We start from the raw sequence: 25,286 nt of genomic DNA on the forward strand, positions 1-25,286 counted from the left end.
GTCTCTACTAAAAATATGAAAAATTGGCTGGGCGTGGTGGCACGTGCCTGTGGTCTCAGGTTAAAGAGATCCTCTTACCCAGCACGTGGAGGCTGAGGTAAGAGGATCTCTTTAACCTGAGAGGTGGAGGTTGCAGTGAGGTGAGATCGTGCCACTGCACTCCAACCTGAGCAACAGAGTGAGATCCTGTCAAAAAAAAAAGAAAAGAAAAGAAAACAAAGGGCCGAGCATGGTGGCTAATGCTGTAATCCCAGCACTTTGGGAGGCTGAGGTGAAGGGATCATTTGAGGTCAGGAGTTCGAGACCAAGCTGGCCAACATGGTAAAACCCTGTCTCTACTAAAAATACAAAATTAGCCGGGCATGGTGGCATATGCCTGTAATCCCAGATACTCAGGAGGCTGAAGCAGAAGAATCGCTTGAGCCTGGGAGGTGAAAGTTGCGGCAGGCTGAGAATGTGCCACTGAACTCCAACCTGGGCGACAAAGTGAGACCCTGATTCAAAAAACAAACAAAAAAAAAAAAAAGAGAAAAAAGAAAACAAAGAAATAAATAAACCCTCATTTAAAAAGACGTTGGCTGGGCGCAGTGGCTCATGCCTTAATTCCAGCACTTTGGGAGGCCAAGGCAGGTGGATCACAACGTCAAGAAATCGAGACCATCCTGGCCAACTTGGTGAAACCCCGTCTCTACTAAAAATACAAAAATTAGCTGGTGGCACATGTCTGAAATCCCAGCTACTCGGGAGCCTGAGACAGGAGAATCACTTGAACCCAGAGGTGGAGGCTACAGTGAGCCGAGATCGCGCCACTGCAATCCGGCCTGGCAACAGAGTGAGACTCCATCTCAAAAAAAAAATATATATATATAAAAAAGTAAAAAATAAAAGGATGTGGAGGCCAGGCATGGCGGCTCATGCCTATAATCCCAACACTTTGAGAGGCTGAGGCAAGAGGAATGCTTGAGAAGTTCAAGACCAGCCTGGGCATAATGGTGAGATCCTGTCTCTACCAACAAATTTAAAAATTAGCGAGGCATGGTGGCACATGACTATAGTCTTAGCTATTCAGGAGGCTGAAGCAAGATGACCCCTTGAGCCCAGCAGTTTGAGGATACAATAAGCTATGATCCACCACTGTACTCTAGCCTGTATAACAGAACAACACCCTATCTGTTACTTTTTGAGACAGAGTCACACTCTATTGCCAGGCTGCACAATCTCAGCTCATTGCAACCTCCATCTCCTGGCTTCAAGCAATTCTCCTGCCTCAGCCTCCTGAGCAGCTGGGACTACAGGTTCCCACCACCGCACCTGACTAAGTTTTATATTTTAGTAAAGATGAGGTTTCACCATGTTGGATAGGCTGATCTCGAATTCCCGACCTCGAGTGACCTGCCCACCTTTGCCTCCCAAAGTGCTGGGATTACAGGTGTGAGCCACTGTGTCCAGCCTCTTTTTTCTTTTTTGAGATAGAGTTTTGCTCTTACTGCCCAGGCTGGAGTGCAATGGCGCAATCTTAGCTCACTGCAACCTCTCCTCTTGGGTTCAAGTGATTCTCCTGCCTCAGCCCCCTGAGTAGCTGGGACTAAAGGCACGTGCCACCACACCTGGATAATTTTTACATTTTTAGTAGACACGGGGTTTCTCCATGTTGGTTGGGGTGGTCTTGAACTCCTGATTTCAGGTGATCTGCCTGCCTTGGCCTCCCATAGTCTGGGATTACAGGTGTGAGCCACTAGGCCTGGCCAGGTTAATTTTTAAATATGGTATGAAGTAGGGATTCAACTTCATTCTTCTGAGTGTGGCTATATAGTTATCCCACCACTATTTGTTAAAGAGACCATTCTTTCCCCAGTGAATAGTCTTGGCACCCTTATCAAAAATGAATTGACCAAAAATATATGAGTTTATTTTTGGACTCTGAGTTCTATTTCAGTGATCTATATGCCTACCCCTGCGCCAGGATTATACTGTTTGGATTCTTAAAAATGTGAGTATTCCAATTTTGTACTTTTTTTCTGTATTGGCTATTCAGGGCCCTTTACAATTCCATATAAATTTGGGAATTAGCTTTTCAATTTCTGCATAAAAGCTTTTTGGAAGTTGCTCTTTTAGGGCCATTAGAATTTAGATAGGGTCTGGGCATGGTGGCTCATGCCTGTAATCCCAGTACTTTGGGAGGCCAATGCAGGAGGATCACTTGAGACTTGAGGCCAGGAGTTCCAGACCATCCCGGGAAACATAGCAAGACCCTGTCTCCAAAGAATTAAAAACAAACAACAACAACAAAAAAAAAAACGCCAGGCATGGTGGCAAACACCTGTAGTCCTAGCTACTCAGGAGGCTGAGGTAGGAGGATCCCTGAGCCTGGGGGTTGAGGCTGCAGTGAGCCATGTTTGCACCACTGCACTCTAGCCTGGATGACAAAGCAAGACCCTGTCTCAAAAAAAAGATAAAGACAAAGAATTTTTTTTAAAAAAGAATTTGGATAAGGACTGCATTTTAATCTGTAGAATTTCAGGTAATATTGCCTGCCATCTCAATGAAGTTAAATATTCTTGGCCGGGTGTGGCAGCTCACGCCTATAATCCCAGCACTTTGGGAGGCTGAGGCAGGCGGATCACCTGAGGTCAGGAGTTCGATAACAGCCTGGCCAACATGATAAAACACGTCTCCACTAAAAATACAAAAATTAGCTAGGCATGGTGGTGGATGCCTGTAATCCCAGCTACTTGGGAGGTTGAGGCAGGAGAATCGCTTGAACCTGGGAGAAGGAGGTTGCAGTGAGTCGAGATTGCACCATTCCACTCCAGCCTGGGTGACAAGAGCAAAACTCTGTCTCAAAAATTAATAAAAAAAAAAATTCTATCAATTCTAAATCTTCTGGGAAAATTCAAAAAACAAAACAAAACAAATTCTAACCCATGAACATGGAATGCTTTTCCATTTATCTAGGTCTTTAATTTCTTTCAGCAGTGGCTGGGTTTGGTGGCTCATGCCTATAATCCCAGCACTTTGGGAGGCCAAGATGGGCGGATCATGAGGTCAGGAGTTCAAGACCAGCCTGGCCAACATGGTGAAACCCTATCTCTACCAAAGATGCAAAAAATTATCTGAGCATGGTAATGTGAGCCTGTAATCCCAGTCACTTGAGATGCAGAGGCAGGAGAATTGCTTGACCCCAGGAGGTGGAGGTTACAGTGAGCTGAGATCGTGCCACTGCACTCTAGCCTGGGCGACAAAAGTGAAACTGTCTCAAAATATAAAATATACAAATAAATTAAAAAAAAACAGAGGTGGGGAGACAGGCATGGTGGCTCATGCCTGTAATCCTAGCACTTTGGGAGGTCGAGTGGGTAAACTGCCTTGAGCACAGGAATTTGAGACCAGCCTGGGCAATGGTCAAACCCTTTCTCTACTAAAAATGCAAACAATTAGCCGGGCATGGTTGTACACGCCTGTAGTCCCAGCTACTCAGGAGGCTGAGGTGTGAAGATTCATTTGAGCCTGGAAGGTAGAGGCTACAATGAGCCATGTTCATTCTACTGCACCCCAGCCTGGGTGACAGAGGGAGACCTGTCTAAACATGTTTAAAAAAAGTTGGGAAACATTCTTTCCTCTTCTGTTTTCAGAACTGGTGAAATATTGCTATTGTTGGTATTATTATTATTAATTGGTAATATTATTAATATTACCAATATTGGTAATATTGGTATTATTTCATCTTTAAATGTTTAACAGAATTCAAACAAATCAGCCGGGTGTGGTAAGCCCAGTACTGTGGGAGGCTGAGGAAGGTAGATCACTTGAGGCCAGAAGTTTGAGACTAGCCTGGCCAACATGGTAAAACTCTGTCTGTACTAAAAACACACACACAAAAAAAAGATTAGCTGGGCGTGCTGGCACACACCTATAATCCCAGATACTCTGGAGGCTAAGCCACGATAATTGCTTGAACCCAGAAGGTGGAGGTTATAGTGAGCCCAGATCCTGTCACTGCACTCCAGCCTGGGTAACAGAGTGAGTGAGACCCTGACTCAAAAAAAAAAAAAACATTCAGACAAACCTTGTCCAGACATTTGGGCCTGGGTTTTGTTTTTTTTTGAGATGGAGTCTTACTCTGTCACCCATGCTGGAGTGTGGTGGAACGATTTTGGCTCACTGTAACCTCTGCCTCCTAGGTTAAAGCGATTCTCCTGCCTCAGCCTCTTGAGTAGCTGGGATGACAGGCGCACACCACCAGGCCTGGCTAAATTTTGTATTTTTAGTAGAGACAGGATTTCACGATGTTGCCCAGGCTGGTCTCGAACTCCTGACCTCAAATGATCCACCTGCCTCAGACTCCCAAAGTGCTGGGATTACAGGTGTAAGCCACCACGCCAGGCCTACATTCCTATTTTATTTATTTATTTTGAGATGGTGTCTCATTCTGTGGTTCAGGCTGGAGTGCAGTGGCACGATCTCGGCTCACTGCAACCTCCGCCTCCCAGGTTCAAGTGATTCTCTTGCCTCAGCCTTGAGAGTAGCTGGGACTACAGGCATGTGCCACCACATCCGGCTAATTTTTGTATTTTTAGTAGAGATGGGGTTTCACCATGTTAGCCAAGGTGGTCTTGATCCCCTGACCTTGTGATCTGCCCACCTTGGCCTTCCAAAGTGCTGGGATTACAGGTGTGAGCCACCATGCCAGGCCCTACATTCTATCTTTAATTACTACTTTCCTTCTGCTTGTTTTGGGTTTAGTTGGCTCTTATTTTTCCAATTTACTAAGGTAGAAGCTTAAGTAATTAATATACCTTTTTTGTTTTAAAATGTAGGCACTTAAAGCCATAAATACCCATAAATATCCCTGGCACTGGTTCATTTTGTTTTTGCATCCTATGACTTTTGATATGTTGTGGTTTTATTTTCACTACATTCAAAATATTTTTGAAGTGATTTCTTTAACCCACAGGCTATTTAGAAAGATGTTATTCAGTTTCCAAATATTTTTCTCAGATTTCATTCTGTTGTTGATTTCTAGCTTAATTTTATTTGGTCATAGAATGTACTTTGTATGATTTTAATCCTTTTATAGGTATGAAGACTTGCTTTATGGCCTAGCATATGGTTTATCCTGGGGAATTAAACAAGTGCCCTTAAAAAGAATGTGTATGACTTCAGGGCCAGGCACAGTGGCTCACACCTGTAATCCCAGTAGTTTGGGAGGCTGATGCGGGTGGATCACCTGACATCATGAGTTTAAGACTGGCATGGCCAACATGGTTGAAACCCTGTCTCTACTAAAAAACAAATACAAAAATTAGCCAGGTGTGGTGGCAGGCACCCGTAATCCCAGCTACTCAGGAGGCTGAGGCAGGAGAATCGCTTGAACCCTGGAGGTGGAGTTTGCAGTGAACCAAGATCACACCACTACACTCCAGCCTAGGCGAAAGAGCAAGACTCCGTCTCAAAAAAAAAAAAAATGTGTGTGACTTCAGTAGGATTGACGAAAAGAAAAGTGTGTATTTTGTTGTTGGGTATGTTATGTTGTTCCGCATATTTCGAGAAAAGACATATATTCAACCCCTAGAAGCTTAAAACTCAACGCAGGAAACTGAATTACTAAATGACAGTCATATGCACACAGAACAAAGTACTCACTAAAGTACATTGAGGAGGTGGAGAAAAGAAGAATAATCTCCCCAAAGATGATTCAACATCTGATTCTCAGGAAGGAGAATAACAAGGGAGAAGCTATCAAATGGACTTAGAACTATTAAGAATAATGGACTTTGATTTTAGAAAATTACCGAAATTTTACAGCAGACTAGTTATGACTCCTCCTCCAGGCTCCCACTCAGGTTGGCCTGGAAATGAGTTTATCACTCATTAAATTAAAAATCCACTAAAAAACCATGGATTTTTAATTTTTATTATGGAAAATATGTTTGTCATGATTAACCACTCAGTGTTCAGTGTAATGACAATACCTGAATCTAATTGATAGACAACCGTTCCTTTTTTCTCTCCTACAATCTCTGGTACCTTTTCATTTCCTGTAGGTTGATATAAATATTCTGGTTGAGGTGGAGCCCACTCTGAAAGAAAACATTTTAAAGAGAACAAAATAAGAAATAATGTAAAAGGCACTATCAGAACTAACATAAAATAATAATAATAATAATAATAATTTTTCAAACGGCTAGTTTGATTGAATCAAACCAAATTCCCACCCTAAATTTCCTGCTTGTTTATAAAATAATTATGTCATGTTTCTTTCCATAAAGACTTATGAGGACATTTTTAACAAGCAGTATATAAAATGAAATAATAAACTATACATAGAAGACCTAAAAATAAGTCAGAAAGGTCAAGATAGCTGCTGTGACAAATCTTGAAAATTTGGGAGGGGAATGATCCAAGATGGCCGATCGATAACAGTTTGGGATTGCAGCTCTCAGTCAAAGCGCAGAGAACTAGAGGACGCCACACTTTCAGACAAATTCTGGTCGCTAACGGAGCAGAAGATCCCCAGTGGAGGAAGCACACGGGTCGCCAGCATGACTCTTGTGGCCGGCGCAGCGGTTTCACCAGCACCTTGGTGCAGCAGCTCTCGGAGCAGAGTAAACAGGGCCGGCTCCCCTTCTGACGGAGGCTTGGAGGACCCACATGGGTCGCCAGCGCGACTCTTGTGGCCGGCGCAGCGGTTTCACCAGCACCTTGGTGCGGCAGCTTTCGGAGCAGAGTAAACAGGGCCGGCTCCCCTTCTGACGGAGGCTTGGAGGACCCACACGGGTCGCCAGCGCGACTCTTGAGGCTGGCCCAGCGGTTTTGCCAGCTCCTCGGCGAGGCAGCTCTCGGCACAGAGTAAACGAGACTGGTTCCCATTCTGACCAAGGTTTGGAGCCCCAGGAAGGCAGAGTCGCCCATTACGGACACAAGAAGGAAGCCAGACAGGAGAATCCTGGGCAGAAAAGCACCATCAGTCTTAACGCCACCGTTCTGGCCCTGGGAACTAACAACTTGGACATCCACTTAAGAGACCTAATCTGAAAGTTGGTAATTTCAAAGACGACAGGAGGATAAATTTACAATGATGGGAAGAAACCAGCATAAAAAGGCTGAGAATACTCAAAATCAGAACGCCTTTCCCTCTAAAGATGATCACAGTTCCACATCAACAATGGAACAAGGCTTGATGGAGAACGAGCGCATCCCAATGACAGAATCACTCTTCAGGGAATGGATAATAAGAAACTTCTGTGAGTTAAAAGAACATGTTGTAGCCCGACATAAAAAAACTAGGAACTTTGAAAAAAGGTTTGACGAAATCCTATTGAGAACAGACAACTTAGAGAGGAATATAAGTGAATTAATGAAACTGAAGAATACAATACAGGAACTCCGAGAAGTATGCACAGGTTTAAACACTCGAATTGTTCAAGCAGAAGAAAGGATAACAGAGGTCAAAGTCCAACTTAATGAAAGAAAACAAGAAGACAAGATTAGAGATAAAAGGATAAAAAGGAATGAGCAAAGTCTCCAAGAAATGTGGGACTATGTGAAAAGACCAAATTTACGTTTGATAGGGTACCTGAATGCGACAGAGAGAATGAATCCAAGCTGGAAAATACCCTTCAGGATATTATTCAGGAAAATTTTCCTAAACTAGCAAAGCAGGTCAATATTCAACCCCAGGTAATACAGAGAACACCACAAAGATATTCCTCAAGAAGAGCAACCCCAAGGCACATAATTGTTAGATTCACCACGGTTGAAATGAAGGAGAAAATACTAAGGGCGGCCAGAGAGAAAGGTCAGGTTACCCACAAAGGCAAGCCTATCAGACTTAAGCAGATCTCTCAGCAGAAACTCTATAAGCCAGAAGAGAATGGGGGCCAATATTCAACATCCTCAAAGAACAGAACCTTCAGCCCAGAATTTCATATCCAGCCAAACTAAGCTTCACAACTGAAGGAAAAATAAAATCTTTTATGAACAAGCAAGTACTCAGAGATTTTATTACCACCAGGCCTGCTTTACAAGAGCTTCTGAAAGAGGCATTACACACAGAAAGAAACAACCAGTATTAGCCTTACTAAAAATATACCAAAAAGTAAAGAGCACCAACATAAAGAAGAATTTTCATCAATGAATGGATCAAACAGCCAGTTAACATCAAATGGCAGTAACCCTAAATTTAAATCGACTAAATCCCTCAATCAAAAGACACAGCCAAAACCCAACGGCATGTTGCATCTAGACCTGTTTCACATGCAAGGATACACAAAGACTCAAAACAAAGGAATGGAGAAAGATTTACCAACCAAATGGAGAGCAAAAATAAATAAATAAATAAAAAGCAGGAGTTGCAATTCTCGTAGCGGATAAAATAGATTTTAAAGCAACAAAGATATAGTGGTAAAAGAATCAATGCAACAAGAGCTAACAATCCTAACACCCAGATACGTAGAGACTTAGATTCAATGAGACAGAAAATTAATAAGGATATCAAGGACTCGAACTCAGATACGGAATAAGTAAACTTAATAAATATTTATAGAGCTCTCCACTTCAAATACATAAAATATACATTCTTGTCAATACCACATCACACCTACTCATAGGTTTAAATGAAACATTGATTGGCCATTATTAATACCCATTTTTTTCAGAATAAAGCAGTATTTCCTTTCACCCTCCCTCCCTCCCTCTCTTCCTCTTTCTTTCTCTCCTTTACTCATTTTTTTTCTTCTTTCCTTCTCTCAAAAAAAGAAATCAACTTGTAAACCTCTAGATCCAGGTCGGCAATGTCTCTCTCATTGCTTGAATTCCTTCCTTCCCTTCCCTTCCTTCCCTCCCTCCCTCCCTCCCTTCCCCCCTCCCCCCTTCCTTCCTTCCTTCATCCCTTCCTTCCTCCCTCTCTTCCTCCTTCCCTCCCTTACTGCCTTCTTCCTTTCCTCCTTCCCTCCCTTCCTGCCTTCCTCCTTTCCTCCTTCCCTCCCTACAAAAAAAAAAGAAAATTTGGTCTTGAGCTTCCTTAAAGTCAGCAAAATATGGTCAGCTACATAATTTTTATTACTATAGAGGAATACGTCTATCAATTGTTTCAGAGGAAGTACAAGGCTTTTTTGTTAACATCGAATTAAAAAAAATTTCTTTGGCTGGGTGTGGTGGCTGATGCCTATAATCCCAGCACTTTGAGAGGACAAGGTGGGCGGATTACCTGACATCAGGAGTTCGAGACCAGCCTGGCCAACATAGTGAAACCTCATCTTTACTAAAAATACAAACATTAGCTGGGTATGGTGTGTGTCTGTAGTTCCAGCTACCCGGGAGGCTGAGGCAGGAGAATAGCTTAAACTTAGGAGGTAGAGGTTGCAGTGAACTGAGATCATGCCACTACAATCAGCCTGGGTGACAGAGCAAGAATCTGTCTTTAAATAATTAACGAATTAATTATTTAAAAAAAGATTTCTTTTATGGAAATTGAACAACTCTTCAATATCATTTTTAGTACAGCAGCCACTGATGAATTCCAAGAGCATATAAAGATACAACTCAGTAAAATATTATATGAATTTCTTTTCTCAAAGATTATGGGAATTGATGAAGCTTTAACAATTTAAACAATAAGGTACTTGTTAAGTTTCTTTGAAACTTTTTAAAAATTGCCTTTTAAAAGACCTTATAGTTTAGTTAATTACCACAGCATTAACTTGGTTATTAAATTTCAGTTTCCTTTCTGGGGGTGGCTACGCACACCTGTAATCTCAGCACTTTAGGAAGCCAGGAGGATCATTTGAGGCCAGAAGTCTGGGAGTAGCCTGGGCAACATAGTGAGACCATATGTCTCTACAAAAAAACTTTTTAACGTGGTGGCAGGCGCCTATAATCCCAGCCACTTGGGAGGCTAAGCCAGGAGAATCACTTGAACTCAGGAGGCGGAGGTTGCAGTGAGCCGAGACCCAGCAAGCCTAGGCAACAAAGCGAGACTTCATCTCAAAAGCAAAAAAAAAAAACCAAAAAACAAAACCAAAACCGAAAAACTTTTCAAAAATTAGCCAGGTGGCTGGGTGCGGTAGCTCATATATGTAATGACTAGAGGTCAGGAGTTCGAGACCACCCTGGGCAATATGGTGAAACCCCCTCTCTACTGAAAATACAAAAATTAGCCGGGCATGGTGGCACATGCCTGTAATCCCAGCTACTTGGAAGGCTGAGAGGTAAGAGAACTGCTTGAGCCCAGGAAGTGGAGGTTGCAGTGAGCCAAGATCATGCCACTGCATGCCAGCCTGGGCAACTCCATTTTTTAGAATGGAGCAAGACTCTTTTAATTCTTAAAAAAAAAAATTAGTGGCACAAGCCTATAGTACTAGCTACTCAGGAGGCTGAGTGGGGAGGATGGTTTGTGCCCAGGAGTTCAAGGCTGCGGTGAGCCGAGATCACACCATTGCACTCCAGCCTGGGTAACAAGAGTGAAACTCCGTCTCAAAAAAAAAAAAAAAAAAGAAAAACAAAAAGAAAACCTATGCTGATCTCTAAGCTGGATTAGGTGTGCTCAGAGGGACCAAGCACTAAGCAATTGTCTGGTAAAATGTTTAATTTCCCCACTAGTTTATGAACTCTGGGTCCACGAACTCTCCACTTTGTTCATCACTATTATCTCTTAGCACCAAGCACTGTACTTAGGATATGACAACACATATGAATGAGTACTATAAGCAGGGAGACAAGAAAATGAGGAACATCCAGTTGTTTATCCAGCAGTATAAAGGAGAGACATACATGATGCTAGACTTAATTGTTCTGGTAATTAGAGAAGTCCCCACTTTCTAATGCAACCACTTCCATAAATGCTTAATCCGTAAAATGGATGCAGTAGATTGTACTTGCTCCAAGAGCTCACAGATATGACTTATAATGTCATAAAAAAGTCTCCAAAATTCCAACAAGAAAACTCCAATAAACTCAAATTATAATTTAAAACAGTAAAAACTATGTTCTGGTATATGTAGTCTTCAATTATACCAAGGCTGATAAAACTACAACTCAACCAAATACATTAATACTGAGACAGGGTAGCTCCTCTGGTATTTGTTTGTTTGTTTGTTTGTTTTTTGAGATGGAATCTCACTCTGTCACCAGGCTGGAGTGCAGTGGTGCAATCTTGGCTCACTGCAACCTCTGCCTCCCAGGTTCAAGCCATTCTCCTGCCTCAGCCTCCCAAGTAGCTGGGACTACAGGTGCGCACCACCATGCCTGGCTAATTTTTTGTATTTTTAGTAGAGACAGGGTTTCACCATGTTAGCCAGGATGGTCTTAATCTCCTGACCTGGTGATCCCTATGCCTTGGCCTCCCAAAGTGCTGGGATTACAGGTGTGAGCCACTGTGCCCTGCTGCTCCTCTGTATTTTTAGATGAGATGCTATGACCTCCCCCCAAAAACAGAAAAAGGGGAAAAAAAAGCACTGAAACAGGTTAATCTAGAAAATAGACTTCAGTATTTTATGTATTTGGCATCTAGGAAGGTATCCTCTTGTTCTGAAAAACTTAGAAGTATTCTAGTTTACATTAGTGTAACTTGATTTTGGTAAGTGTATATCACTTTCTCACAGTTCAGTTTTTTTCAGGATGAGTTAACAGATGTTGACGTAGGCCAGGTGCAGTGGTTCATGCCTGTAATCCCAGCACTTTGGGAGCCCAAGGTGGATGAATCACTGAGTGTCAGGAGTTTGAGACCAGCCTGGCCATCATGGCGAAAACCCGACTCTACTGAAAAGACAAAAACTAGCTGGGCGTGGTGGCAGGTGCCTGTAATCCCAGCTACTTGGGAGGCTGAGGCAGGAGAATTGCTTGAACCTGGGATGTGGGGGTTGCAGTGAGCAGAGATTTCCCCACTGCACTCCAGCGTGGGTGACAGAGCGAAACTGTCTCAAATGAATGAATGAATGAATGAATGTTGACTCTGTCCTGCTTTATGCTTAAGCACACAGGATTTAACATTCTCAGGTCTTGTAATAAAGTCAAGTAGAATGGCAAAACCACTACATATAAGTCATATTACCAATATGATGAATGTTTTCCTTGATGACCTCACATTCAGTTGGCCATCTTGGAGCCTGCAGTGGCCCCTTGGTAGACAAAATGGAAAAGAGCTCTCGGGGTTCTCGAAGACGTGGGTTTATTTCATTCAACTCATCATAAAGAAGCTGTCTGCTCCTAAGACGTGGTGAACTCAGCACGTGTGAATCTGCCAAAGGGAAAGAGTAAGTGAACATCTACCTTTTCCTCCTTGGGAACTTTACTGCTCATCTATAACAATGAAACTACTTTAAGCATTATATTAAAATATTAGCACAGATATAAGATTCTATGACATGTTTCTCCTTCAAGAAGATTTAATCCAGAATAACAGGTTCAAAATTATAAAATGTTAAAATTCTGCACAGTCTATTAAATATTTAAATATAAAGCTTTAGAGTAATTAAAAACCTTTTTTTTTTAGTTAAAGTTTATGGTCCAAGACATTTCAATAGTGGGTTGCAATGAATACAAAGTTACTTAATGTGTTTTATTACTTTTGTTTAGCTAGTGGCAAGAGAGGGAATTTCAATATATCCATTAGCATTTTAGAAAAAAATATATAAAACTTTATCAACTATAGTGAAATAATCTACAAATTAAATTTCAGGGCCATAATATAACCATAAAAAGGAAAGACACACATTAAACAAAGATGGAAAGAGGAAGGGGAGAGAAAGAGTGACATGGGGCAGAACAGAGGAGGGAGAGCTCTTGGGAAAGAAAGAAGGAGAAAAAAAGAAAAGAAAGGCTTTCAGGGAGATAAAAAAGAAAGGAGGCTAGGCAGGGTGGCTCATGCCTGTAATCCCAGCACTTTAGGAGGCTGAGGTGGACGGATCACCTGACATCAAGAGTTCAAGACCAGGCCGGGTGTGGTGGCTCACGCCTATAATCCCAGCACTTTGGGAGGCCAAGGCGGGTGGATCACGAGGTCAAGGGATCAAGACTATCCTGGTCAACATGGTGAAACCCCGTCTCTACTAAAAATACAAAAAAATTAGCTGGGCATGGTGGCGCATGCCTGTAATCCCAGCTACTCAGGAGGCTGAGGCAGGAGAATTGCCTGAACCCAGGAGGCGGAGGTTGTGGTGAGTTGAGATCGCGCCATTGCACTCCAGATTGGGTAACAAGAGCGAAACTCCACCTCAAAAAAAAAAAAAAAAAAAAGAGTTCAAGACCAGCCTGGCCAACGTGGTGAAACCCTGTCTCTACTAAAAATACAAAAATCAGCCAGGTGTGGTGACATATGCCTGTAATCCCAGCTACTCGGGAGGCTGAGGCAGAAGAATCACTTGAACCTGAGGTAGTGGTTGCAGTGAGCTGAGACTGGGCCATTGCACTCCAACTTAAGCAGCAGAGTGAGATCCCTTCTCAAAAAAAAAAAAAAAAAAAGGAAATTTACCTTAAAGATTTTCTCACAAAAGCTTGTCAAGATACATATATAATGCTGCTCATCACAGCAACGGTCAAATAATAAAAAAGTACCCTTGCAACAAAGATGAAAAAAAAGAAAAAAGCAAGAAAAAATGCTCAGAAAAAAAAAAGTGGAAACAATCAAGATATCCATCAAAAATGGAGTTAAAATAATTGTGAAGGCTGGGCACAGTGGTTCATGCCTGTAATCCTTTACTTTTGGAAGCTGAGGCAGGCGGACTGTCTGAGGTCAGGAGTTTGAGACTAGCCTGACCAACATGGTGAAACCCCATCTCTAAAAATAAACCTGTATTTTGGCATGCACCTGTAGTCCCAGCTACTCAGGAGTTGAGACAGGAGAATTGCGTGGACCCGGGAGGTAGAGGTTGCAGTGAGCCAAGACCAGGCCATTGCATTCTAGCCTGGGCAACAAGAGCGAAACTCTGTCTCAAAAAAATAAAAATAAAAATAAATAATTGTGGGCTGGGCGTGGTGGCTCACACCTGTAATCCAGCACTTTGTGAGGCCAAGGCAGGCAGATCACAAGGTTGGGAGTTGAAGACCAGCCTGGCCAGCAAGGTGAAACACTGTCTCTACTAAAAAGACAAAAAAATTGGCCAGGCTCGGTGGCTCACACCTGTAATCCTAGCACTTTGGGAGGCTGAAGCAGGCGGATCACGAGGTCAGGAGACTGAGAGCATCCTGGCCAACATGGTGAAACCCGTCTCTACTAAAAATACAAAAATTAGCTGGGCGTGATGGTGTGCACCTGTAGTCCCAGCTACTCAGGAGGCTGAGGCAGGAGAATTGCTTGAACCCAGGAGATGGAGGTGGAGGTAAGCCGAGATCACGCCACTGCACTCCAGCCTGGCAACAGAGCAAGACTGTCTCAAAAACAAAAATTAATAAAAATAAAAAAAATTAGCCGGGTGTGGTGGCAGGCACCTGTAATCCCAACTACTTGGGAGGCTGAGGCAGGAGAATTGTTTGAACCCACGTGGCGGAGGTGGATTCAAACGTGAGACGAGATCATGCCACTGTACTCCAGCCTGGGTGACAGAACAAGACTGTCTCGAGGAAAAAAAAATAAATAAAAATTGTGGAATACAATAGGTGCCCTTAAAAAGAATGGGATAAAGGCAAGAGAGCAAGATGCTGTCTCAAAAAAAAAAAAAAAAAAAAAATCAACTTTTGGAGAGATCCAAGATGGCTGTCTATCAGCAGCTCAGTGTTGCAGCTCCCAGTGAAGTCACAGGGACTGAGTGGATGCCAGACTTCCAGACGAATTTTTGTTGTTTACGGACCCGGAGATTCCCAGCAGAGGAGCCCCATGGGTCGCCAGTGGGACTCTTTTGGCCAGCGCGGCTGTTTTGCCGGCGTCCCAGCGCAGCGGTTCTCAGTGCGGAGTATGCGGGACTGGGTGCCCTTTTAGTTGGCGTTTGAAGCTCCAAGAAGGCAGAATCACCCATTCAGCTGATTGGGAGGGGGACTGAAGCCGGGAGCCAGACCGGGAGATTCCTGGGCAAAAAAGCGCCACGAATCTCAGTGCCGCTGTTTCAGCCACCGCACGGGAAATTGCATAGATCCCGGCACCTTTTCGGTGGGCGACTGGGGCACCTGGGAGAGAATCGACCGTTCAATTAGGAAAAGAAAAAAAGGGGGCTCTGAGGCAGGGATCCAGGTGAGTGGGCTCAACTGGTCCCACCCCAACAAAAAAACAGCAATTGGAAATGCTGATGGTTGAGAGTTTCACAGCAAGCACAGCTGAACCCGGGAAGGTCCAGCTCTGTGAGGGAGGGGCGTCAGCCAAAGGAAAACAAAGAAACAGGAATAACATCACCACCAACAATCTGGATGTCCACTCAGAGACCCAATCTGAAAGTCAGCAATTACAAAGACGACAAGTGGATAAATCCACAAAGATGGGAAGAAACCAGCACAAAAAGGCTGAAAACATCCAAAATCAGAATGCCTCTCCTCCTTCAGGGAATCGTAGCTCCTCATCAGCAAGGAAACAAGGACTGATGGAGAACGAGTGTGATGAATTGTCAGAATCAGGCTTCAGAAGGTGGATAATAAGAAACTTCTATGAGCTAAAAGAATATGTTCCAAGCCAATGCAAAGAAACTAAGAACCTTGAAAAAAGGTTTGACAAATGCTAAGGAGAATAGACAATTTAGAGAGGAATATAAGAGCTGAAAAACACAACACGAGAACTTTGTGAAGTATGCACAAGTTTTAACAGTCGAATTGATCAAGCAGAAGAAAGGATATCAGAGGTCGAAGACCAACTCAATGAAATAAAATGAGAAGACAAGATTAGAGAAAGAAGGATAAAAAGGGATGGGCAAAGTCTCCAAGAAATATGGGACTATGTGAAAAGACCTAATCTATGTTTGATAGGTGTACCTGAATGTGACGAAGAGAATGAATCCAAGCTGGAAAATACTTTTCAGGATATTATTCAGGAAAACTTTCCCAACCTAGCTAGGCATGACAATATTCAACTACAGGTAGTACAGAGAACGCCACAAAGATATTCCTCAAGAGAGCAACCCCAAGGCACATAATAGTCATATTCCCCAGGGTTGAAATTAAGGAGAAAATGCTAAGGGCAGCCAGAAAGGTCGGGTTACCCACAAACAGAAGCCTATCAAACTCACAGCAGATCTCTCAGCAGAAACCCTACAAGCCAGAAGAGAGTAGGGGGCAATATTCAACATCCTTAAAGAAAAGAACTTTCAACCCAGAATTTCCTGTCCAGCCAAACTAAGCTTCACAAGTGAAGGAAAAATAAAATCTTTTGTGAACAAGCAAGTACTTAGAGATTTCATCACCACCAGGCCTGCTTTACAAGAGCTTCTGAAAGAAGCACTACACATAGAAAGGAACAACCAGTATCAGCCTTTCCAAAAATATAATAAAAAGTAAAGAGCATCAACATAATGAAGAATTTACATCAACTAATGGGCAAAACAGCCAGCTAGCATCAAATGGCAGTATTAAACACACCTATATTATTATTAATCCTAAATTTAAATTGACTAAATCCCCCAATCAAAAGACACAGACAGGCAGATTGGATGGAAAGCCAAAACCCATCGGTATGCTGCGTCCAGACCCATCTCGCATGCAAGGATACACAAAGACTCAAAACAAAGGGATGGAAGAAGATTTACCAACCAAATGGAGAGCAAAAATAAATAAATAAAGAGCAGGAGTTGCAATTCTCACCTCTGATAAAATAGACTTTAAAGCAACAAAGATCAAAAGAGGCAAAGAAGGACATTACGTAATGGTAAAAGAATCAATGCAACAAGAAGAGCTAACGTTCCTAAATATATACACACGGAATACAGGAGCACCCAGATACATAAGACAAGCTCTTAATGACTTATAACGAGACTTAGGGGAACGATCCAAGATGGCCGATCGCTAACATCCCGGGATTGCAGCTCTCAGGGAAGGCGCGGAGAACTAGAGGACGCCACACTTTCAGACAAAGTCTGGTCGCTCACGAAGCAGAAGATCCCCCAGTGGTGGAAACACACGAGTCGCCAGCGCGACTCTCATGGTCGGCGCAGCGGTTCCGCTGGCACCTCGACGCGGCAGCACTCGGCGCAGAGTAAACGGGACCGGTTCCCCTTCTGACCGAGGTTTGGAGCCCCGGGAAGGCAGAGTCGCCTACTACGGAAACAAGAAGGAAGCCCGACAGGAGAATCCTGGGCAGAAAAGCACCATCAGTTTTAACGTCGCTGCTCTGGCCCTGGGAACTAACAACCTGGACGTCCACTCAAGAGACCTAATCTGAAAGTTGGTAATTTCAAAGACGACAGGAGGATAAATTTACAATGACGGGAAGAAACCAGCGTAAAAAAGCTGAGAATACGCAAAGTCAGAACGCCTCTCCCTCTAAAGATGATCACAGTTCCACATCGACAATGGAACAAGGCTTGATGGAGAACGAGCGCCTCCTGATGACAGAATCACTCTTCAAGGAATGGATAATAACAAACTACGGTGAGTTAAAAGAACATGTTGTAGCCCAATGTAAAGAAACTAGGAACTTTGAAAAAAGGTTTGATGAAATCCTATTGAGAATAGACAACTTAGAGAGGAGTATGAGTGAATTAATGGAAATGAAGAATACAATACAGGAACTCTGAGAAGTATGCACAGGTTTAAACACTCGAATTGTTCAAGCAGAAGAAGGGATCTCAGAGATCAAAGTCCAACTTAATGAAATAAAACGTGAAGAAAAGATTAGAGAAAAAAGGATAAAAAGGAATGAGCAAAGTCTCCAAGAAATGTGGGACTATGTGAAAAGACCAAATTTACGTTTGATAGGTGTACCTGAATGCGACGGAGAGAATGAATCCAAGCTGGAAAATACCCTTCAGGATATTATTCAGGAAAATTTTCCTAAACTAGCAAAGCAGGTCAACATTCAACCCCAGGTAATACAGAGAACACCACAAAGATATTCCTCAAGAAGAGCAACCCCAAGGCACATAATCGTTAGATTCACCAGGGTTGAAACCAAGGAGAAGATACTAAGGGCAGCCAGAGAGAAAGGTCAGATTACCCACAAAGGCAAGCCTATCAGACTTACAGCAGATCTCTCGGCAGAAACTCTACAGGCCAGAAGAGAGTGGGAGCCAATATTCAACATCCTCAAAGAACAGAACCTTCAGCCCAGAATTTCATATCCAGCCAAACTAAGCTTCACAACTGAAGGAAAAATAAAATCTTTTATGAACAAGCAAGAACTCAGAGATTTTATTACCACCAGGCCTGCTTTACAAGAGCTTCTGAAAGAGGCATTACACACAGAAAGAAACAACCAGTATTAGCCTTTCTAAAAATACACCAAAAAGTAAAGAGCACCAACATAAAGAAGAATTTACACGAACGAATGGATAAAACAGCCAGTCAACATCAAATGGCAGTAACCCTAAATTTAAATTGACTAAATTCCCAATCAAAAGACACAGCCAAAACCCAATGGCATGTTACATCCAGACCTGTTTCACATGCAAGGATACACAAAGACTCAAAACAAAGGAATGGAGAAAGATTTACCAACCAAATGGAGAGCAAAAATGAATAATAAATAAATAAAAAGCAGGAGTTGCAATTCTCGTATCAGATAAGATAGATTTTAAAGCAACAAAGATATAGTGGTAAAAGGATCAATGCAACAACAAGAGCTAACGATCCTAACACCCAGATAGGAGACTTAGATTCAATGAGACAGAAAATTAATAAGGATATCAAGGACCCGAACTCAGATCCAGAACAAGTAAACTTAATAAATATTTATAGAGCTCTCCACTTCAAATACACAAAATATACATTCTTGTCAATACCACATCACACCTACCCATAAGTTTAAATGAAACATTGATTGGCCATTATTAATACCCAATTTTTTTCAAAATAAAGCAATATTTCCATTTACTCTCCCTCTTTCTCTTCCTCTTTCTTTCTCTCCTTTACTTATTTTTTTTTTTTCTTTCCTTCTCTCAAAAAAAAAGAAATCAACTTGTAAACCTCTAGATCCAGGTCGGCAATGTCTCTTTCATTGCTTGATTTCCTTTCTTCCCTTCCCTCCCTCCCTCCCTCCCTCCCTCCCCGCTTCCTCCCTTCCTTCCTTCATTCATCCCTTCCTTCCTCCCTACCGTCCTTATTCCCTTCCTTCCTGCCTTCCTCCCCCGCCCAAAAAAAAAAGAAAAAAAAAAAAAAAAAAAAAGAGACTTAGACTCCCATACGATAATAGTGGGAGACTTTAACATCACATAGTCAATATTAGACAGATCAACGAGACAGAAAATTAACAAGCATATCCAGGACTTGAACTCAGACCCGGAAGAAGTAAACTTAATAAACATTTATAGACCTCTCCACCCCAAATACACAAAACATACATTCTTATCAGTACTACATCACACCTACTCTAAAAGTGACTACAAGGCTGGGTGCGGTGGCTCACGCCTATAATCCCAGCACTTTGGGAGGCTGAGGCGGGTGGATCACGAGGTCAAGAGATCGAGACCATCCTTGTCAACAAGGTGAAACCCCATCTCTACTAAAAATACAAAAATTAGCTGGGCATGGTGGTGCGCGCCTGTAGTCCCAGCTACTCGGGAGGCTGAGGCAGGAGAATTGCCTGAACCCAGGAGGCGGAGGTTGTGGTGAGCCGAGATCGCGCCATTGCACTCCAGTCTGGGTAACAACAGCGAAACTCCATCTCAAAAAATAAAAAATAAATAAAAAAACTTTTTAAAAAGTGACTACATAATTGGAAGTAAATCACTCCTCAGTAATTGCATAGCATTTCACAGGTTTAAATGAAATATTGGTTGGCTGCTTGTTTGTTATTTTCCTCCCTTATTCCTTCCTGTCTCCATTGTTAAGCACAATTCTTGGCATAAAAGAGATTTTCAATACCCATTTTTAGACTGCATTCTAGCCTGGGCAATAAAACAACACTCCAGTTCTCTCTCCCTCTTTCTCTTCCTCTTTCTCTCTTTCATTCTTTTTTTTTCTTTTTCTTTTTTTTATTTTTTTCTAAAAAAAAAAAAAGAACTGCTATGTGGAAAATTGGGGAGGGAGAAGCACAGAACGAGAAAAGCCAGGAGACAAATTAGAAGGCTGAATAATGGTAGCTTGGATGGGAGGTGGTGCGGCTGTGAGGATTGGGGGTGGAGGTTGGGGATAAGCAGGGGGTTGTGGGGGAATGTAGAGAAAAGAGGGATGGGTCAATGTTTGGTTTGAGGGAGAAGTTCAACTGCATTTCTCCCCTTGGATTTTAGAAGAAACCTGTGTCTCTGCAAAAAAATTATTTTTGTGTAAGCTAGCTAGAACTGTTTTCCACTGCTCTTATGCAAAGTCTTAGTAAGCACATCCATCAAAACTGTGAAAATCCATGTATTACTTCTTTTTTTTTTTTGAGACAGGGTCTTACTCTGTTGCCCAGGCTGGAGTGCAGTGGCATAATCTAAGCTCACTGCAGCCTCTGCCTCCTGGGTTCATACAATTCTCCTGCCTCAGCCTCCTACATAGCTGAGACCGTAGGTGCCTGCTACCATGCCCAGCTAATTTTTGTATGTTTTTGTAGAGACAGAGTTTTGCCATGTTGCCCAGACTGTTCTCAAGCTCCTGTGCTCAAGTGATCTGCCTGCCTTAGCTACCCAAACTGCTGGGATTACAGGTGTGAGCCACCATGCCAAGTGTATTACTCTTCTTTTATTTTTATTTTTTTTGAGACAGAATCTCGCTTTGTCACCTAGGCTCAAGTGCAGTTGCCTAGTCTTGGCTCACTGCAACCTCAGCCTCCTGGGTTCAAGCAATCCTCCTGCCTCAGCCTCCCAAGTAGCTGGCATTATAGGTGTGCGCCACCACACCTGGCTAATTTTTTTTTCTTTAAAAAAAAATTTTTTTTAATTAATTTTTGTATTTTTAGTAGATCTAGGGTTTTGCCAGGTTGGTCAGACTGGTCTCAAACTCCTGACCTCAAGTGATCTACCCACCTTAGCCTCCCAAAGTGCTGGGATTACAGGTATGAGCCACCATGCCTAGCCGGAAAATACAGTATTTTAATTTAAACCTATAACCCAAATTAGATTTAGAGAGAAGTTCTGCCGGGCGTGGTGGCTCAAGCCTGTAATCCCAGCACTCTGGGAGGCCGAGGCGGGTGGATCACGAGGTCTAGAGATCGAGACCATCCTGGTCAACATGGTGAAACCCTGTCTCTACTGAAAATATAAAAAATTAGCTGGGCATGGTGGTGCGCGCCTGTAATCCCACCTACTCGGGAGGCTGAGGCAGGAGAATTGCTTAAACCCAGGAGGTGGAGGTTGCGGTGAGCCGAGATTGCGCCATTGCACTCCAGCCTGGGTGACAAGAGCAAAACTCTGTCTAAAAAGAAAAAAAGATTTATAGAGAAGTTTTGAATGGGGTGTTAGAAACAGAGGCCAAGGCTGCTCCCCTGCCTCTCCAATATTAGACAAGGTTCTTCTGAATACTCAGGGGAGTTAGTAGGCAGTGAGGTTCTACGGAGTTAACACATACTGATTATTACTCACATAGAAGCTTCTCCTTTTGCAGGGTGTCTGGTATCAAATCATCTTTTTCCCCTAGAGAGCCATTCAACAGGTATCGAGGGTTATTCTTCTGAATATGCTGATGCGTTGCAGAGTTTGGTAAACTGCCTCTTTGAGCTAAAAATAGGCAATTTAATTAAAGTTATTATTGTAAGGTTGACTCATCACTTCTAACATCTAGGTCAATACCAAGCCACTACTCTTTTTATTACCACCTACCACCACAGGCCTTTGCAATGAATACATTGCATTTTTCAAAGAGCTTTCACATTCCAACTTACGTAAGTGAAGCATAATTATCCCCACCTTATGGCTGGGGAAATGCATGTAAAGAGGAGACTTGAGAAGTAGCCTGGTGTAGTAGAGTGAGAAAAAGCTTGGGAGGCAGAAAGATCCTGAAGTTACAAGGGCTTTGTTGGAACTCAGATAATGATAGCCCAGGGGTGGAAGGGTTGCTTGAGCCTGAAGTGGAGGCCACTGCCCTCCAGCCTGAGTGACAGAGGAAGATCCTGTCTCAAAAAAAAAAAAAAAAAAATTGGCCCAAAGGTGGAACACTTTGGCATACTGAACAGTTTGAACTAAATATAGAAAGGGCTCCAAGCCTCAACAATATAAAATTTACCCATGTAACAAACCTGCACATGTACCCTCTAATCTATAATGAAAGTTGAAAAAATAAAACAGAAAAGTCTTAGAAGCTGCCTCAGAATCAAGGACTTTCTGACCTCTCCTGTCTCCCCACTACCCCAAGAGCAGGAAGGGACTCTCTCTGGAATTCCTTATTTGACTAAGGAAACTTCTTTCCAAAAGAAAAGTAGTTGTTTTAAGTTCCCTTCCCTAGGAATCTCATCAAATAACCAGTAAAGATGAACAACCAAAGAGGAGACTAAAAATTGGCACCACATCCAGAGAGACTTGTCATCAATTCTGAGGGCAACTCTGAGAGATTATCTGGGCAACTATTTGCATAAGACAACCTTTCTTCAGTGAAGCTCCTCCCCTCACTTTCTTGCCACCCCTCCCGGAAGCTCAGAGGAACTTTGTCCCGGACATGGTTCTTGGAGCTCATTCCTTTCTCCTGAAAATTACCCTTCACAATTGCCTGCACACCCTCCTCCCTGAATTTCTCTCTCCCTATTTTTTTTTTTTTTGAGATGGAGTTTTGCTCTTGTTGCCCAGGCTGGAGTGCAATGGTGCGATCTCGGCTCACTGCAACCTCTGCCTCCTGGGTTCAGGCAATTCTCCTGCCTCAGTCTCCCAAGTAGCTGTGACTACAGGTGCGTGCCACCATGCCCAACTAATTTTTTTTTTTTTTTTTTGCATTTTTAGTAGAGACGGGGTTTCACCTTGTTGACCAGGATGGTCTCGATCTCTTGACCTCGTGATCTACCCGCCTCAGCCTCCCAAAGTGCTGGGATTATAGGCGTGGGCCACCGCGCCTGGCCTTCTCTTGCCCTATTAAGAGGGTATTTAAACTTCAACAATCTGGCCCTACTTCGAGTCTCCTATTTGTGAGAATCATATGTCCACATACACATAAATTTGTATGCCTTTTTCTCCTATTAGTCTGTCCATTACCAGTCAGTCAAACTTTCAGAGACACTGGAAGGAAAGCCTTCCCTCTGCCCCTACAGCTGCCAAGAGAGCCAAACCCAGGTGAAAGCAAGTATCAAAGTGGCAGTGGATCAATGAAACCCAAAGCCACTTTATCCTAAGGGTATCTGCTGAATCTGGCAAACTAGAAATTTAATTTTCTTTTTATTTTAAAATTAAATTTAATTTTCTAGCCGAGGCTAGAGTACAGTGGTGCAATCTCAGCTCACTGCAACCTCAACCTCCTGGCTTCAAGCAATTCTCTGCCTCAGCCTCTCGAGTACCTAGGATTGCAGGTGCCTATCACCATGCCCAACTAATTTTTTGTATTTTTTAGTAGAGATGGGGTTTCACCATCTTGGCCAGGCTGGTCTTGAACTCCTGACCTTGTGATCCATCTGCCTTGGCCTCCCAAAGTGCTGGGAATATAGGCGCATGCTACCACGTCCAGCTAATTTTTTGTATTTTTAGTAGAGGTAGGGTTTCGCCATTGTTGGCCAAGCTGGTCTGGAACTCCTGGCTTCAAGTGATCCGCCCACTTAAGCCTCCCAAAGTGCTGAGATTACAGGTGTGTGGTGTATCCCAGCATTTTGGGAGGCTGAGGCAGGCGGATCACTTGAGGTCCGGAGTGTGAGACCAGCCTGGCCAACAGGTGAAATCTTTTGTCTACTAGAAATACAAAAATTAGGACAGGGATGGTGGCTCATGCCTGTAATCCTAACACTTTGGGAGGCCAAAGGGGGTGGATCACCTGAGGTCAGGAGTTGGAGACCAGCCTGACCCAACATGGCAAAACCCTGTCTCTACTAAAACTATAAAAAAAATTAGCCGGGCGTGATGGTGGGCACCTATAATCCTAGCTACTTGGGAGGCTGAGGCAGGAGAATTGCTTGAACCTGGGAGGTGGAGGGTGCAGTGAGCCGAAATTGCACCATTGCACTCCAGCCTGGGAGAAAAGAGTGAGACTCCATCTCGGGGGTAGGGGGGAAGGAGAAACAAAGATTAGCCGGGAAGGGCCAGGCACGGTGGCTCATGCCTATAATCCCAGCACTTTGGGAGGCCAAGGCGGGTGCATCACGAGGTCAAGAGATCAAGATCATCCTGGTCAACAAGGTGAAACGCCGTCTCTACTAAAAATACAAAAATTAGCTGGGCATGGTGGTATGCGCCTGTAGTCCCAGCTACTCGGGAGGCTGAGGCAGGAGAATTGCTTGAACCCAGGAGGCGGAGGTTGCGGTGAGCCGGGATCACGCCATTGCACTCCAGTCTGGGTAACAACAGCAAAACTCCATCTCAAAAAAAAAAAAAAAGCCGGGCATGATGGCATGTGCCTGTAGTCCCAGCTACTCAGGAGGCTGAGGCAGGATAATCGTGAACCTGGGAGGCAGAGGTTACAACGAGCCAAGAGCACGCCACTGCACTCCATCCTGGGCAACAGAATGAGACTCCATCTCATAATAAAATGTCATAAGCCAATTGCAAAATGTATATAGGAAGGCAGACTCAAGAACAGCTGACACTCTGGAAGAACAAGGTGGAAAGACATGTCTTTCCAGATACTAAGACTATTTTAAGGCCATATAGTAATTAAGAGAAGTGATACTGGTAAAGGATAGACAAACAGATCATTGGAATAGAGAGCCCAGAAACAGACCTTTGTATTAAGTGACTCTGTCTACTTGACAGAGGTGACCCTGCAGATCAATGGGGAAAGGAAGTACTTTTCACTAATGTTAGAGAAAAAAGTATTTGTCAGTTCAAAGTATTTATTAGTCTACCCAAGTGCAACTCTCCCAGTTAACAAAGCAATTTTCTTGAACCCAGGAAAAGTGATACTAGGTATGAACATGGTATTATTACCTTTAAAGTAGCCATAATATTGGAGGTGACGGTACATAAAGTCTTCATAGGGATCAGGAAGTCTATGAGTCTGTGAAAGGAAGGGCCACTTCAATCAAGATGTTTTCAAACAATAAGACTCAACAAAAAGTACATGAGCGTTGTTGCAGAGGACTAAACTACACCCAGCGAACCACATTCCATACGAATTATTCTATCGTAGGGATCAAGATCTTCAGCTGGGAAAAGATGCCACCAGAACATCCCTTC

The 25,286-nt window shown here is 43.1% G+C and overlaps 1 protein-coding gene across 17 annotated transcripts in view; it reads right to left on the minus strand.

Moving 5' to 3' along the window:
• AGBL2 (AGBL carboxypeptidase 2) overlaps positions 1 to 25,286 on the minus strand; it is a 61,140-nt gene that overhangs the window by 35,014 nt on the left and 840 nt on the right. For 14 of the 17 annotated variants that reach the window (XM_078340999.1, XM_035262690.3, XM_035262693.3 and 11 more), the window contains 4 exons: positions 25,038 to 25,107; positions 21,567 to 21,701; positions 12,050 to 12,235; positions 5,973 to 6,080 (listed from right to left, as the gene is read on the minus strand). In XM_078340999.1, the coding sequence (XP_078197125.1) occupies positions 5,973 to 6,080; positions 12,050 to 12,235; positions 21,567 to 21,701; positions 25,038 to 25,107 (499 nt within the window). The remainder of the gene's footprint in view (positions 1 to 5,972; positions 6,081 to 12,049; positions 12,236 to 21,566; positions 21,702 to 25,037; positions 25,108 to 25,286) is intronic. The other 3 variants (XM_078341005.1, XM_078341006.1, XM_078341004.1) reach the window with 1 other exon arrangement.

This window comes from Callithrix jacchus, chromosome 10 (genome assembly GCF_049354715.1).
Source record: "Callithrix jacchus isolate 240 chromosome 10, calJac240_pri, whole genome shotgun sequence".
NCBI classification, from domain to species: Eukaryota; Metazoa; Chordata; class Mammalia; order Primates; family Cebidae; genus Callithrix; species Callithrix jacchus.